The sequence below is a fragment of the Daldinia caldariorum genome (assembly GCF_022478825.1).
Source record: "Daldinia caldariorum strain CBS 122874 unplaced genomic scaffold F4812scaffold_23, whole genome shotgun sequence".
NCBI classification, from domain to species: domain Eukaryota; kingdom Fungi; phylum Ascomycota; class Sordariomycetes; order Xylariales; family Hypoxylaceae; genus Daldinia; species Daldinia caldariorum.
This window is the reverse complement of record NW_025953059.1, coordinates 506,414-520,009: the sequence shown is the minus strand read 5'-3', so window position 1 is coordinate 520,009 and position 13,596 is coordinate 506,414. Positions and strand designations below refer to the sequence as shown.

At 45.9% G+C, this 13,596-nt stretch overlaps 4 protein-coding genes across 4 annotated transcripts; 3 read left to right on the top strand and 1 right to left on the bottom strand.

Moving 5' to 3' along the window:
* Nucleotides 1-1,824: 1,824 nt before the first annotated feature.
* On the top strand, nucleotides 1,825-2,360 carry F4812DRAFT_463304 (NAD(P)-binding protein; the record flags this gene model as incomplete). The annotated part of the gene is made up of 2 exons (XM_047938186.1): nucleotides 1,825-2,219; nucleotides 2,351-2,360. 2 exons carry the CDS (start codon nucleotides 1,825-1,827, stop codon nucleotides 2,358-2,360), a joined length of 405 nt encoding a protein of 134 aa, XP_047786287.1.
* Nucleotides 2,361-2,585: 225 nt separating this feature from the next.
* On the bottom strand, nucleotides 2,586-3,638 carry F4812DRAFT_445203 (uncharacterized protein). The gene has a single exon (XM_047935559.1). It carries the CDS (start codon nucleotides 3,443-3,445, stop codon nucleotides 2,657-2,659), a length of 789 nt encoding a protein of 262 aa, XP_047786286.1. The 5' UTR covers nucleotides 3,446-3,638; the 3' UTR covers nucleotides 2,586-2,656.
* A 4,572-nt stretch (nucleotides 3,639-8,210) lies between these two features.
* F4812DRAFT_468392 (TauD-domain-containing protein) lies at nucleotides 8,211-9,629 on the top strand (the record flags this gene model as incomplete). Its single annotated transcript, XM_047938769.1, has 3 exons — nucleotides 8,211-8,610; nucleotides 8,666-9,004; nucleotides 9,079-9,629. The coding sequence occupies exons 1-3, from the start codon at nucleotides 8,292-8,294 to the stop codon at nucleotides 9,627-9,629; spliced, it is 1,209 nt and encodes a 402-aa protein (XP_047786285.1). The 5' UTR covers nucleotides 8,211-8,291.
* A 1,811-nt stretch (nucleotides 9,630-11,440) lies between these two features.
* F4812DRAFT_229527 (S-adenosyl-L-methionine-dependent methyltransferase) lies at nucleotides 11,441-13,510 on the top strand. The gene is made up of 9 exons (XM_047930515.1): nucleotides 11,441-11,699; nucleotides 11,779-11,825; nucleotides 11,901-11,999; nucleotides 12,057-12,098; nucleotides 12,162-12,256; nucleotides 12,326-12,338; nucleotides 12,467-13,032; nucleotides 13,145-13,388; nucleotides 13,440-13,510. Exons 1-8 carry the CDS (start codon nucleotides 11,559-11,561, stop codon nucleotides 13,297-13,299), a joined length of 1,158 nt encoding a protein of 385 aa, XP_047786284.1. The 5' UTR covers nucleotides 11,441-11,558; the 3' UTR covers nucleotides 13,300-13,388; nucleotides 13,440-13,510.
* The last annotated feature ends 86 nt before the right edge of the window (nucleotides 13,511-13,596 follow it).

Sequence of the window (13,596 nt, the reverse complement as noted above, 5' to 3'; positions counted from 1 at the left end):
CCCCCCCCCCCCCCCCCCCCCCCCCCCCCCCCCCCCCCCCCCCCCCCCCCCCCCCCCCCCCCCCCCCCCCCCCCCCCCCCCCCCCCCCCCCCCCTTTAGTAGCCTTTACTAAGGGCTCAGGGACTAAAAAGGGGTTGAAAGGAAGCAGCAGGAAAAAAAAAAATCTGTGAGGTAGCTCAGGATACCCGCCAATTGATGCTGAGATGCTCACGAATCTCGATGAAATATTCTCGGCCATAATCTACTACTTGTGCTTGTTGGGAAATACCATGGTCGCATAGACCAAGATCCTTTTCGTCATATAGGAAAAGAAAACATCGTGATGTTTGCGATGAGAGCACTCATTGGCTTAGGATGACGAGTGTGAAATTCCTCCTATAAAGTCTTCCAGAGTATACGCACCAATCAGTATATTACTTTTCGTGTAGTGTAGGTACCTAATGCATAGGAGGTTGGGTAAAGAAGTACACACAGAACCCACTCAAGACCAAACTTCTTAAAACAATGGTAAAGGTCGCCACTCTTCGACCACCACTACATATGCATTTATAGGTTAGCAGAATGCCGTCAAAATAAGTGCCTAACACCAATATTCCTTCCACCAACCTTTTTTAGCGATTATAAAGACAAATTAAATTCAAAAAATTATTTCCATATAGAACAAAATTTTATAATTATTCTAGTAGTCATTTTAATAGCTTACGAGACGATTTGGTAAAGTTATGCGGATAGCAAAATGACTGGTTTGGTAGTGGAATAGGCACTTTTTTTTGACGCCATTCTGGTTAGGTAATTGGCGCAATTGGTTAACCGGACCTTTTACTATGTAGGTCTATGTAAATACCAGTTTTGTGGGGATGGTTCGGTCAACTGTCGGAATTGGGTGGAGGAGATAATTATCACACAAGGGGTAATGTTGGTATCCAACGTGAAGGCGCGGAGTCCGCTCCGGGAATGTCTTGGCTTGGACCTCAGAATTACAATTCATGACATTTTATGATGGTATCATTACGAATAATTACATTGCAAGCACAAGGACAGATGTGCGAAATAATATGATGTCAGTGTAGCTCAATTAATTGCTGTATCGTAGGGTTCGGTATGGTTGGAGCTCAAAACCTGCTTGCAGAGACGTTCTTTGTGTCAACAGCGTGATGTATTCATATGATTATTTTACAGTAAATATACAGTAATGCTGAGCGTAGTGATGATATCGTCATGAAGGAATACCACCCCCAAACGGGTATATACTCTGCGTGAGAAGAGCAAAAATCAGTATATGAAGCGTTTGGCTGTCCTGTTCCCGTCAGTAAACGCTATTGTAAACGGCTAGATTTGAACAATACCGTTACCTAAAATCATTAATTATTATCAACAACAATTGACAAGGCAAAGGAGACGCTTCACAGTCGCCCACCTGACGAATCGCATACTGTGATGAGGGCTTTCTTGCCTGCGAGCTTGCCGGCAGGTCGATAGATTGGCTAGTCTGGGACTGGAATTCGAAGACGGAATGTGAGTCTTAGCTGGCTTTGGGTTCATGTCTCGCTCCAGGCCGGGCTTCCTCTGGTTCTGGATAGGGGGATCATGCTTTCCTTTTTGCGTGTCCGAGCCTCCTTATCCGCCACCCTGAGCGGCACTCAGGCATCGGTCGCGCAGTAGAGAAGAACGAGGGAGAAGTCCATCATTGGTGAATCGTGCCGCGACGGACCTAGGCGGTCTCTATATCTTGGTCAATAATGCAACCAGTAGGAGCGAAAATAGTGACATTACGAATATCACGAAGTAAGCTGCTCTTAAAACATGTCACTTTTCTTACTTACCATGTTGGATAGCGACCAGTGGTCGGCGACATTCCGAACTAACGTCGATCCCCTTTCCCACCTCACCAACTCCGCCCTACACCATATATCTAAAGGTGCGTTAACCATGAACAGCGCATCGGTGGATGTCTATGCCGGAACCCCTAGTCGCATAGACTACGCGGCTAGCAAAGGGGCCGGCTTTCTAACCCAATTGGTGAAGGAGGGGATTCATATCAACGTCGTGTCTGCTGGGCCCGTCTGGTATCCTCTCGTTGCGACGGGAGTCGGCGAGCAAGGCCAAAAGGGACATGGCCTCGGGAACTTGACACCAATGGAGCGGCTCGGGCACCCTAGTGAGATTGCGACGAGCTACGTGCTCCTCGCGGGTAGTGAGAGCGCTGAGCGGTCAAACGTGTATGTGACACCAGATGCTTTCCTTTTTTTTTTTTTTTTTTCTATCTATTTTCGGTTTGCTTCCGCGATATGCAGGGAAACCCCACTCATATATGTATTAGCAGAAGTAATAGCTAACTCATTCTTCATAGTGCACCCTAACAGAGGTATTGTCGTGAACGGTTGAATGGCAAAGTTGCTTAAGTTCGTTAGCAGTACTTCACACGTAGTGCGCGGAGGGATCATTTATCGTGATGATGACAATGATTATCACTAATGCTCGTTTGGGATGATAGGGGAGTTGTTCGCTGTATGGGAGACGATTCGGAAGCTAAATACGTATCTGAAAAAAAAATATTTAGCATGCTACATCATTTACAATCTCTCCATAGGCAACACTATCCTTTTCTGCAAGCTCGTAGGTCATCATTCGTCATCGTTACACGTAGCCGGTCTTGTCATAGTATACAAGGCTCGCGAGAGGTGGAAGAAGGCGTTCGCTCACATAATTCTTCACCCGTCGTCTTCTGCATCCCCTGAAGCACTTCCTCTTGTCCTTTGACAAACTTCCTCGCGGCCTGCATGAGGTAGTCGGAAATGGGCTCGCAGCCGCAGCTCCCGTGCATCAATAGCTCGTTCTTCAAGCTGATCGTCTCCGATTCGAGGGAGGCTTTGTGCGCGATCAGGTAATTGTGCCGTTCGCTCATGATGCGTGCCTTTTCCTGCAGTTCGGAATTGGCTAGCTTCTGTTTCTTTCGACATTTCGAGGCTGCCATGCGGTTCCGCTCTCGCTTGTCGATTCCAGACTCATCGCTAGTGAATTTGTTACTCGATCCGGACGACCGACGACTGTTTGTCATCACAGGTTTCTTATTGTCTTTCTTAAAAATATCACCCCCGTTGTACTTCTCGTTGTCCTTTTCCTCGCTGTCCCTTTCGGGCTGTGGTGTTTGGATTGCATTGTTATGATCTTCGGTAGGGGAGATAATTTGTTGATAATTGAGGTCTATGGGCATTGTTAAATATCTAGGAAGGTCGGAGCCAGCGACATAACCCGCATCTGCAAGGCTGTCCTGGGCCATTTCCTGATACTCCGACGAGCCGTCTAAGAATTCCATTGGTAGCTGCTGCGGGTGGAAAGACAGTATAGGGGCGCAATCATGAATAGTAGATGAGAAGGTGGATAAATTATCGCGTAGTGGGGCTGGCGAATCTGGATTCATGGCTGGATCGTAGGAGGGGTTCATGGTAATAAGTACATAAGTTATTGATAATTCCTCGGTATGATGTTAGGATCGATAGAGGTAGGCAGACTGGTGGGAAAGGGTTGGGAATGCAAAAGATAGATAGAACAATAAATACGTTGATTTACATAGGCAGGAAAAGATCGATCAGAGATTGACATTTCTTGGCTATTAAATCCGAATATAAGTATCTATTGGATACCCAATATCACAAAAGGACAACATTTGATCGTGACCCAGGGTGAGATACGCGGTTTGCCCTTCTTAAGGAAGCCATACCGAGATAGTCTATGCAAGATGGCGTAACCCAGAACTTACTCCTACTGACATACAGCTATATCAGAAGCCGGTAAACCTCTGCGCCTCATCATCCCGGTGTCTGGCTCATTTATCTATTGGATGGTGAACCCGGCATACTTCACGCTATCCGTACTGGTCTAGTATTGCCATGATGTTGGGGATTCTAAGTTCTTCACCGTTGGCTAGCTACGGCTAATACATACTGACCTACTCATGTTTGTCTCCACCACCAAGGTGGGATTAAGTATATCAAATCTGTGTCCGAGCGGTTGTAGTGAAATTATATGGAGTCTGCCGTTCGGACCCGCACTCCGAGACGAAGTTGCCCAATCATATATCATGTAGGGCTTGTCCCTTACCCCTTTAACTCCGGCGTAAGGAATGGAAAGAGAAAAAAGTACTTACATAGTACAGCCATCTCGCAACCAGCGAGAGACGTGGGATCTTGCATTGCTTAAAGTGAAATACTGATGTCACTGATCGCTGATCAGGGTTCTGCCGGCTATGTAAGCCATCCATGCAATTGGCATAGCCTGGAAAGCTATGTTCGCTTACATAGTACAACAGCCCGGTATATCTGAAAGTTGGATAGCATCAACATTTCTTCGGCTACAGCGAATTGAACAACTATAAGCCAATGTAACGATAGGGTCATTTCTAACCCGGGTCATTTGCTCCGTTGAAATAGCCCCAAACGTCTATTAACGAGCATGTCTTGAAAAATCTTGCCTGGTCGTTAGATCTGCACTATGTTCCGCGATAGAAGAAGCGTTCGTAGATACGGAATTTTGCAGCACGGTTGTACTGACTAGAGGGGGCCACAGATTCTTCATTTCCAGATTTGTCAGATCCCACTGCCTTTTCCTCGGTAGAAGCAGGTATCCACGCCTACATCGTAAGAACTGTGGGGGTGAGCCCTAGATTTGAAGAAATCGAACTTTCCCGTATTCACCGTATAGATAAGACCTTTGTGTGCGAACTCCCGTATGGTCCGTAGAAGTCAAAGATGGGTTTTGGAATCAAGTTGCCTTCAAACTTTGTATCTGAGACGCTACGCCGAATGCGAGAGGACCGTTTTTTTTTTTTTTTTTTTTCTTGTCAAGATGCCGTTTGTGGATGGCGTATGGTGTAGGTATGTGGTGGAATAGGAACAGTTTCTGCTTACCGTAAATATCAACTTCAATTGTAGCTGGAATTACTTACGGTCAATGGCACGTTTCTAAAAAAAGGAAAAAAAGAAAAAGAAAAAAGGCTAACGAATTTGAAATTCTGGTGGTATAAAACTTTGCATATAAAATGCCAGGTACCTAAGGTAGCTGACCCATATAATAAAGCTAAGTTTAAAATTGGCCTTAGATGCGAAATATAAATGTTCTATCAATCTAATTGCTACGGTAGCAAAGCCATCATAATAAGAGGTACTTAACCCAACCTAACCTAACGTAATCTTTTTACTTTACGATATTTTTTCGTAAATGGTTCTTGAGCTTGAGGCAATTCTATTTGCAGTCAATAATATCAACAATACAGGATACGTGGTCACCTGATGGTTCGTAATCAAACGTCAACATATATAACATGCAACGTCATTGTTCATTATGGTCTCGTATTTCAGCTGAATTAGCCAGTACCAACCCTGGCGGAATACCTGCCGGGGATGTCAAAGTTTCTAGGTTCATGTCAGCTGTCATGTCGTCGGTGACATTGCGGGGTTACCACACAACTATCATGTGAATAAGAGGCAACTAAATTAACCTATCCTAGGTACCTAACCTCTAGCAATTTAAACTTCTATTCTAACGATTCACGTCCCGATTGACGTCCCGACTTCCGAATAGCGTCCATTTCTCTTTCAAGGTTGGTCAAACAGCAAGTGTAACGATATGCCCTTTTGTAGTTGATATTGTTTTTTTTTTTGTGCCTAAATACAACATTGAAAAGGTCAACTATTATTATCTTTACTTTATTATTTATTATCTTACGCCGTCCTCCTCAATTATAATCCAAAGATGGTAAAACAACTACCTCTTAGGTACCTACCTAAAGGTAGATGTAAATAAGCATTATGTTAACTACCTATATAATCGCAAGGAATACAAACTCCTAAGACTTGGCGAGGTGGATCGCACGATAACGAACACTTAATTATATTGACAGATATGCACATGCTAATAGGTATCTCGTTTTCATATTGAATCAGGTAGCTAATAAAGAATGCATTATTACAAGAATAACTATCAAATCTAACTCTGACGAAACTTACTAGTGTTAAAGTACTGCGTTGCACGCACTGATAGGCCTCTAGCCCGTAATACATTAGTTATTGACCATGAACTCTACGAAGGTAAGGGGCATACATAGGGAGGTAGACCTAATATCTAGTGACTACCAACTCAGAGTACCCTTTTTGTTTGATGATAAGAAAATATCGCTACAAAGTAACCGAGGCATATCAGCCGTACCCCCCATTTGGCATCAGTTGAATATGTAGGTAGGCAACTCTTCAGGGGTTTACTGGCTATATAAGTGGTAGCCAGCTTCCTTGTAAGATGATAGAAGACCAAGATTTACTAGTCCAACCTGATGTACTGCATGTACGACACTCTGTCGAGGTCGCAGAGCATGAGGCGAGGAAAACAACTTCGTTGTTTCGCAAGGAACTCTAACTAAAAGATAGCTTTGAAGCCAAAGCTATATACAGAACATCCTCTTTGCTCCCAAGGAGTCTCAAGTAAGACTCCTAACAGACTCACTCTGTATTAGGTTTAGGTAGTAATAACATCAATGGAGGATATGAACCTTTGCCTGACAAGTAGTCCCCCAGTTACCAGTCTCGCGCGGTGTTTAGCCAAACTTCCCTATAGAGCATCCTGAGTACTTGTTATACAACTTTACCTAAAATATTGAACCAATCACCCGAGTTTTCAATCATTAGTCCCATCATTCCTTACCACTGCTCGCATACCTACGTTCTTTGACATGTGACTTCCTATAAAAGCTATGCGGGAATAATGCTAGACTAATTTTATGGGGTTGGAGATAACCGTATCAAAACGATTGATGTCTCGCCTTTTATTAACGAGGCTAGAGATTCAGTCACTGACCCAGAATGTCTCTCGGTCAGATAGACCCTTACGGGAGCTCTCCGCACCCTAGGCTTTGTCAAAGTTGTAGCTTATGGAATGGAAGAGGTGAGATACAAGGTCGTCTTACTTGGACTAATGAGAAGCTTTTCTACCTGCGGTATGGAGAAAAATTGAGTCCCCTTCCTCCTAGGCGCATATCCCATCGAAGCTTTTCAGGAATTGGCAAAGAGGAGGTCTCTTCCCCTGAAGGGTTGGGGGCCAATGTAGCTATTGGAAAGATATCCTAGAGGCTATGGAAGATCTCCGACTTCAAGATATAGAGGACTAGTATCATTCTTATCATACCCCCATTTCCCCTGTCAGTGGCTAACCAAGTACCAGATCTGCCATAGGGTGGGAAATGAGCATGATCCAGTGCAGCAGAATATACTTATAATTCATAATATATTAACACTAGCTAAGCTGATCTTAAGTAGGGCCGTCCATATATACCTCTTAGGTAGGTACCTAAGTTACCTATCAAATATGATCTAGATAGTAGAATGATAGATACCTGCCCAGGTAGCTTAACGGTTATAATATCGTAAAATCTTGACCTTCCTACACATTATACACTAGGTACCTAGATAAACCATTGACAAGATATAGGATAATTCAGGAGGGAAATGGTGGATAAGTACCTAAGGTAGTTTAATATTGGCTTTATAGATAATAAATGTCTTAACGCCCTATGACATAACATTATTACAAAAGATTAGTGTCTACATCTATAAAATCCCCTCAGTCTTAGATAGATGCTTTCCGAGTCTCATTTCAGATGTATAGCCGCTGAAATGTCCTATCTCGGAGGATGCAGAAGGTATGAAGCCTAACAAATACGTTGAATGGATTTCGCTATAATGATCTAAATATAGCGACTTAACAAATCATCAGACGTCAACCCCGGAAATGATACAATATATACACAGCCACGATTACCCGTTCAGATTTAACATTTGGAGTTGAGGGGATTTAGGATATCGGTTGTCGTTCTAAACCAAATGTAATTTGTTGAACGGACGGCTATCGAGCACGTCAGGTCTGCTGTATATGCCACAATCCCCCACATAAAGCGGCATTAACTCCAGCAATGCGCATTCGAGATGCGCCTCAATGGTCACGACATCTTAATACTATCTTGCATGCAGGTCACTTATCCGATCGATAATGTTATCCAATCCCCAATCAACCTCGACCTAAGGGGTGGCGTCCAGACATATGGCGTTAGAATCGGTTCGCTTACGCCATTTACTAACTGTCCGGACTCGGCAGATCACCAATACTTATATACACTATATAAGTACCTACATTGAGTGCCCTGTATAATAGCTAGTAGTGAAGATTCCACCTTTATTGACACATACTCTGTTGTGCGAACTTGACGATTTATCCTCACATACATCTCATCGCTTGTATACCATAAAATGTCGCCATCAGCTACCGAAGCCGTTGCTCCAATTGCTGAGAATATTAAGCAAAAGGTTATTCCTGATACCCAGAAGGAAACGCAAGACAGCCCAAAGTTGGAGAGTTCTCTGGCTGTTGGTGAGACAGATTTAGAGGACGAACAGCCGAAGCTTGAGACGAACCACAGAGAGCCCTTAAAGCTAAGTGGTGCTCTTTACCAATTCGCGCAGTTTGATGTCACACCGGTGATTGGAAGGGAGTTTATAGACGTAGACTTGGCCGAATGGCTACGAGCTCCTAACTCAGACGAGCTTCTACGCGACCTAGCTATTACGAGTATGAGAAAGGAATGTACTCCACGAATTACTTTAGACTAACAAGTCTACTTCAGTATCACAACGCGGTGTGGTATTTTTCCGCAAGCAGGACAACATCAACAACGACTTGCAGAAGGAGCTAGTTCAGCGGCTCGGTGAACTATCCGGTAAGCCGGCCACCTCCAAGTTACACATCCACCCCGTGATAAACTCCGGACGCGAGCACGGTGGTAACGATGACGAGATTAGCACCATCTCGTCTCAACAGGCCAAGAGTCTCTACTCTAAGAAGGACATCTGGGCCGAGAAGAAGCAGACGCAGAAGAACCAATGGCACTCGGATATCACATTCGAGCCTATCCCTAGCGACTACGCGCTGCTGAGGCTCACTGAGCTACCCAAAACCGGAGGTGGTATGTATTTAACCTCTCCTTCTCGGTAGATGCGAATAGGGTTAGGAGAGGCTTGAAACTAACCCGATGAGCAGACACCCTATGGGCCTCCGGCTACGAGCTTTACGACCGCATCTCCAAGCCACTCCGGGGCTTCCTAGACACATTGACAGCGTACTACGCACAGCCGGCGTTCAACGAGGCCGCAGAGCGTAACAACTTCAAGATCTACTCCGCGCCGCGCGGTGCGCCGGAGAACGTAGGCGAGGTCCTAGAAGCCGTGCACCCGGTCGTGCGCACGAACCCCGTCACAGGGTGGAAGAGCGTGTTCGCCGTGGGCCACCACGTCAAGCACATCCACGGGCTATCCGAGGCCGAGTCTCGCGGCTTTCTGGACTGGTTCGTCCAGCTTATCGTCGAGAACCACGACCTCCAGGTCCGCTTCCGCTGGCAGCAGCCCAACGACTTGGCTATCTGGGACAACCGCAGCGTTTACCACGCCGCCACGCCGGATTACCTAAACCAGGGGCTCGGAGAGCGCACGGGTTCCCGCGCGGTGAGCTTGGGCGAGAAGCCTTACTTTGACCCGCAGAGCAAGAGCCGAAGGGAGGCTCTGGCTGCTGAGGCAGCTACCGCAGTGGCATAGTGTATCAGCGTCCATTCTTATCTACCTGGTATTGGAGTCATTGGTATAAGTCAGTTAGCGTTGTTTGAACCGGCCGAGGAATAGGCTTGTGTGTAGTTGAGTCTAGTTAAAAAGCTATTACGATTGAGATAGTGTGAATACATTTAGGAACATTGACATATTACTGAATTCCAGCTCGAAGTCATAGCATGTCCACCCGTGATATTGATGTCGAGGTTTTATTAGGGCATATTAATATAAACCAGCATTTAGAACGTACTAAGCAGTAGTGTTCCTGATGTTCCCTTAAAAAGTATCCTATGATTGGTTTAGAAGGGTTTTATAAATATATATATATACAACTCCACAGCTTCCTACATACAATCGTCAGCCAATTCCCTCTTCATCCTTATAACAGTATCCCTAACATCGAGGGTATGTGGATAACTGCAGCGCATCACTATTTTAACGGCGACCTCATATTTTTCTATGTCCTCGTTGCTCCCGTCGATTTGATCGATGACATATTGACTATTTTCTGAGCATCCCGCCTTGTCTACAAGTAGGTACACCTAAAAGACGGCTATTAGAGCCATACAGAAGTCAGAAAACCCTCTGGCTTATGGACAACGATACTTAGAGGAGACAAAGCTCTGTGTTAGTATTGAGAAGATATTGCTTTAGGCAATAAGGCGTTGAAATCTCTTCATGAAATACCTTTTGGGCTGTTTAAGAGTTATATCTGACCGGGATTTGACGCTCCCACCATCATGGCACGTATGGTTCCACGAGATTTCCATCAACCTTGGGGATTCTTTACTTACCTACCAGACAAGGCTCTTAATTTGCCTCAGATCTCTACATCCTTGGTGCTACACAATCTTACCCTACGTCAGAACAGCAATTCTAACGAACCAGGTAATTTTACAATCAAGGTTGAAACTGCACCTAGGGTGCGAACCGGGGAACCGTTACATTGCATGTGAACGTATGGGGCTGCTTCTTAAATTGTCAACATCGGTACCAGGTTAGCATGAACCACGAGAAAAATGCATATGCTAGACTAACTGTCTCATCACAAGATCAGTCTATCGTGCTACGATCGCTACTAGATCGCCCAAGTTAAAACCATCGACTTACTAATTTTGAATAGAATCATATAGTACGCGGCTATAAGAAGAGATTATTGATATTCAATATAAATAACCAACTTTCAGGATCCTTCTAGTGTATGCCAGAATACCCTGCGAACTCCACTAAGGCCTGGCCCTGTCTGATATTGTTACCTAGTCCACAGACGTCTAGGATCGATCGCTTTCGGGAAATTCCATCAAAAATACGCATCCATGCTTGGCGATGATACCCTACGGTATTAAAACATGGATGAAGGCCTTGGTCTCTTAATTAGGGTAGGCATAACTCGAAGGGTTCTTTTCGTCGAGAAGGGTTGACAGACCGATGATCTACAGCATGGGGCTGGGGCTAGGGACAAATCCCGGATTGGATGAGAGCATACCACGTCTCAATCCATATGCCGCCGTGTACTATGTATGCATCGCTCGAAGGCATATGAACCTTTCTAGCCCTTCAACTCTCATGTCGTCTCGACCTACCCTGGCAGTCCTAGCGAGAACGCGACGACACGGTAGATCCCTCTTCTGTCTGTATACCGTATATATCCCTGCCTATACACTCCCAAAAGGGTATACCCTAGGAAAGGGGACTTCACTATTTAGACAGGCCTACTTAGCTAGGCAATTGAGCTGCCGAGTAGTCAGAAGAAGCGACCCATACTCTAACTCTTAATTGTTGATCGACCTCCAGAATATTTACAACTTTCCCGTTTCAATCTTCAACTTTTAATGATTACCTCATAGGGATATATATATAGCTCTCCGTCCTAGCCACAGGCCTACGTCCCGACTGGTTCATCTAGGTACCTTAGGCGATATGACATCGCGTCCATCGGCAGCAGCCGATAGACAACGGGCAGCCGAAACCACCTCACCCGAGCCCGTTCCGAATCTAGTCGGCCCGCCATCGTCCAGCTCTTCGGCTACCGACGTCGACTCATACTGGACATTCTCACAGGCACGAACCCATCCGAATCTCTAGGAAGCGTATATCTGTTATTATGTCGGCCGTGGGTTTATTAACTTGGGAATTTCAGGATAGTGACTACGATGATGATAGAGACTCGTCGCTGGGCGAGGACGAGTAAGTCAACAACAACAAGTAAAAGCCCCACGGCGACGATAATAATATAATCTTATACAAAGCTCTGTAACATAGCTCGAGTTCAACCGCTTCGTTATCGAGTAGTATATTAGAATACCGCACAATCCACGGGCGAACGTATCACAGTAAGAGTTGGGGCGACGCCGACTATTGGTATAACGATCCCCCATCGCGTTGTTCCACAATAACACTTTAAATTGACTTAGTCAGGACACCTAACGATGCGAGACAAGCAAACTCTATGGATCTAACGTTAGTTAAAACCCCTCGAACTCGTAAGGCTTAGGGATCTAACGCGTGTAAATACCTACCTAGTCACCATACGCTCACATTACTACTAAACGGCAAGATCTTTCTAGCTCCTATTGGCGACGACCCTAGAAAAGTCCTAGATATCGGATGCGGAACAGGTAGGTTTCTCTACCACTTTCTCTTGGCAGCTTCTATCGAAATACTAACAAATGGTTGACCCGAAACAGGAATATGGGCAATGTAAATTCTAACCTTCCCCTCCACTATCTCCTTCTCCCCTCCTCTAGTTCCTCCCCGTTTACCTGCCAACCCCCCCGTCAAAGATTCTAACTAACCTTTAACCTTTTCCCTCCCCCTCCCCTTCGTAGCGACTTCGCAGACATCTTCCCCAAATGCGAAGTAATCGGCACCGACATATCGCCCACGCAACCCTCCTGGGTCCCGGGGAACCTCCGCTTCGAGATGGACGACTTCAACCAGACCCCGTGGACCTTCGCCCCGGGGACCTTCGACTTCGTACACATGCGGTACCTGTGCGGCGGCGTCCTCGACTGGGACGCCCTGTACGCCGAGGCCTTCCGGGCCGTGCGCCCGGGGACCGGCTGGGTCGAGACGTGCGAGCCCGCGCTGCGGATCCGCAGCGACGACGGGAGCATCTGCGAGGGCGACGGGTCGGCGCTCGCGGCGTGGGGGCCCCTTTTTGAGGAAGGCGCGAGAAGGTACGGGAACAGGGTTCCGGGTAGCGCGAACTCGCGGCCCTCGAGGCCTATGAATGCCGTCGAGGACGGCACGCTCGAGCGCGCATTTAGGAACGCGGGATTCGTCGATGTCGTTATTCAGACGTTTAAGTGCCCGCTAACGCCAAACTCGAATGATCCGCACTTGTGTGAGGTAGGGCTATATGCGCAAGCTACGATGGAGGAGGGCATGGAGGGTATGTGTATTCCAGTTTTCTATGTTTGGGTTTGCTACACGTGTAGGCGTATATTTGGATATTTGGACATGTGTACAGGGTCAAGCTTACCAAAAATCACTTATTTCAATAGGCTTTTTACTCTACCTTTTCACGCAAGGCCTGGGCTGGACCCATGAGCAAGTTATCCTCTATCTAAGCCACGTACGTAAGGAGCTGCGCGACAGGCGGAAATCACCGTATGCACTAGTTCAGATTATATACGGTCGGAGGCCTGAGAATAGCTAATCGACAGTCTTCGCCTTTAAGGACAGTCAGGAGAGGACAGGTGGTATGCGTAATATGTTGTTGGCTATTCGGTACCTATTCTTGTTTATGTCTTTATTTAGCATCTAGCATAGCGTATTCATAAGGATGGATGCATACAGGTAGATATTTAGACGTGTTGATAATACAGATCGAAGGGAAACGCGCGGGGTTACTTAAGTCCAAGTAGGCTTCGCTACAACCTGCACATTATATGAGACCGACCAAGTTGACGAAATAGGCATACAGCCAAGTCCTCTCATTTTAATACCTTTAATT

Coding starts and splice junctions, on each gene's coding strand:
- F4812DRAFT_445203 (XM_047935559.1), bottom strand. CDS start 3,445: ATGAACCCCTCCTACGATCCAGCCATGAATCCAGATTCGCCAGCCCCA.
- F4812DRAFT_229527 (XM_047930515.1), top strand. CDS start 11,559: ATGACATCGCGTCCATCGGCAGCAGCCGATAGACAACGGGCAGCCGAA. Junction 12,099..12,161: donor GCAAACTCTATGGATCTAAC/GTTAGTTAAAAC, acceptor ATACCTACCTAG/TCACCATACGCTCACATTAC. Junction 13,033..13,144: donor GATGGAGGAGGGCATGGAGG/GTATGTGTATTC, acceptor TTATTTCAATAG/GCTTTTTACTCTACCTTTTC.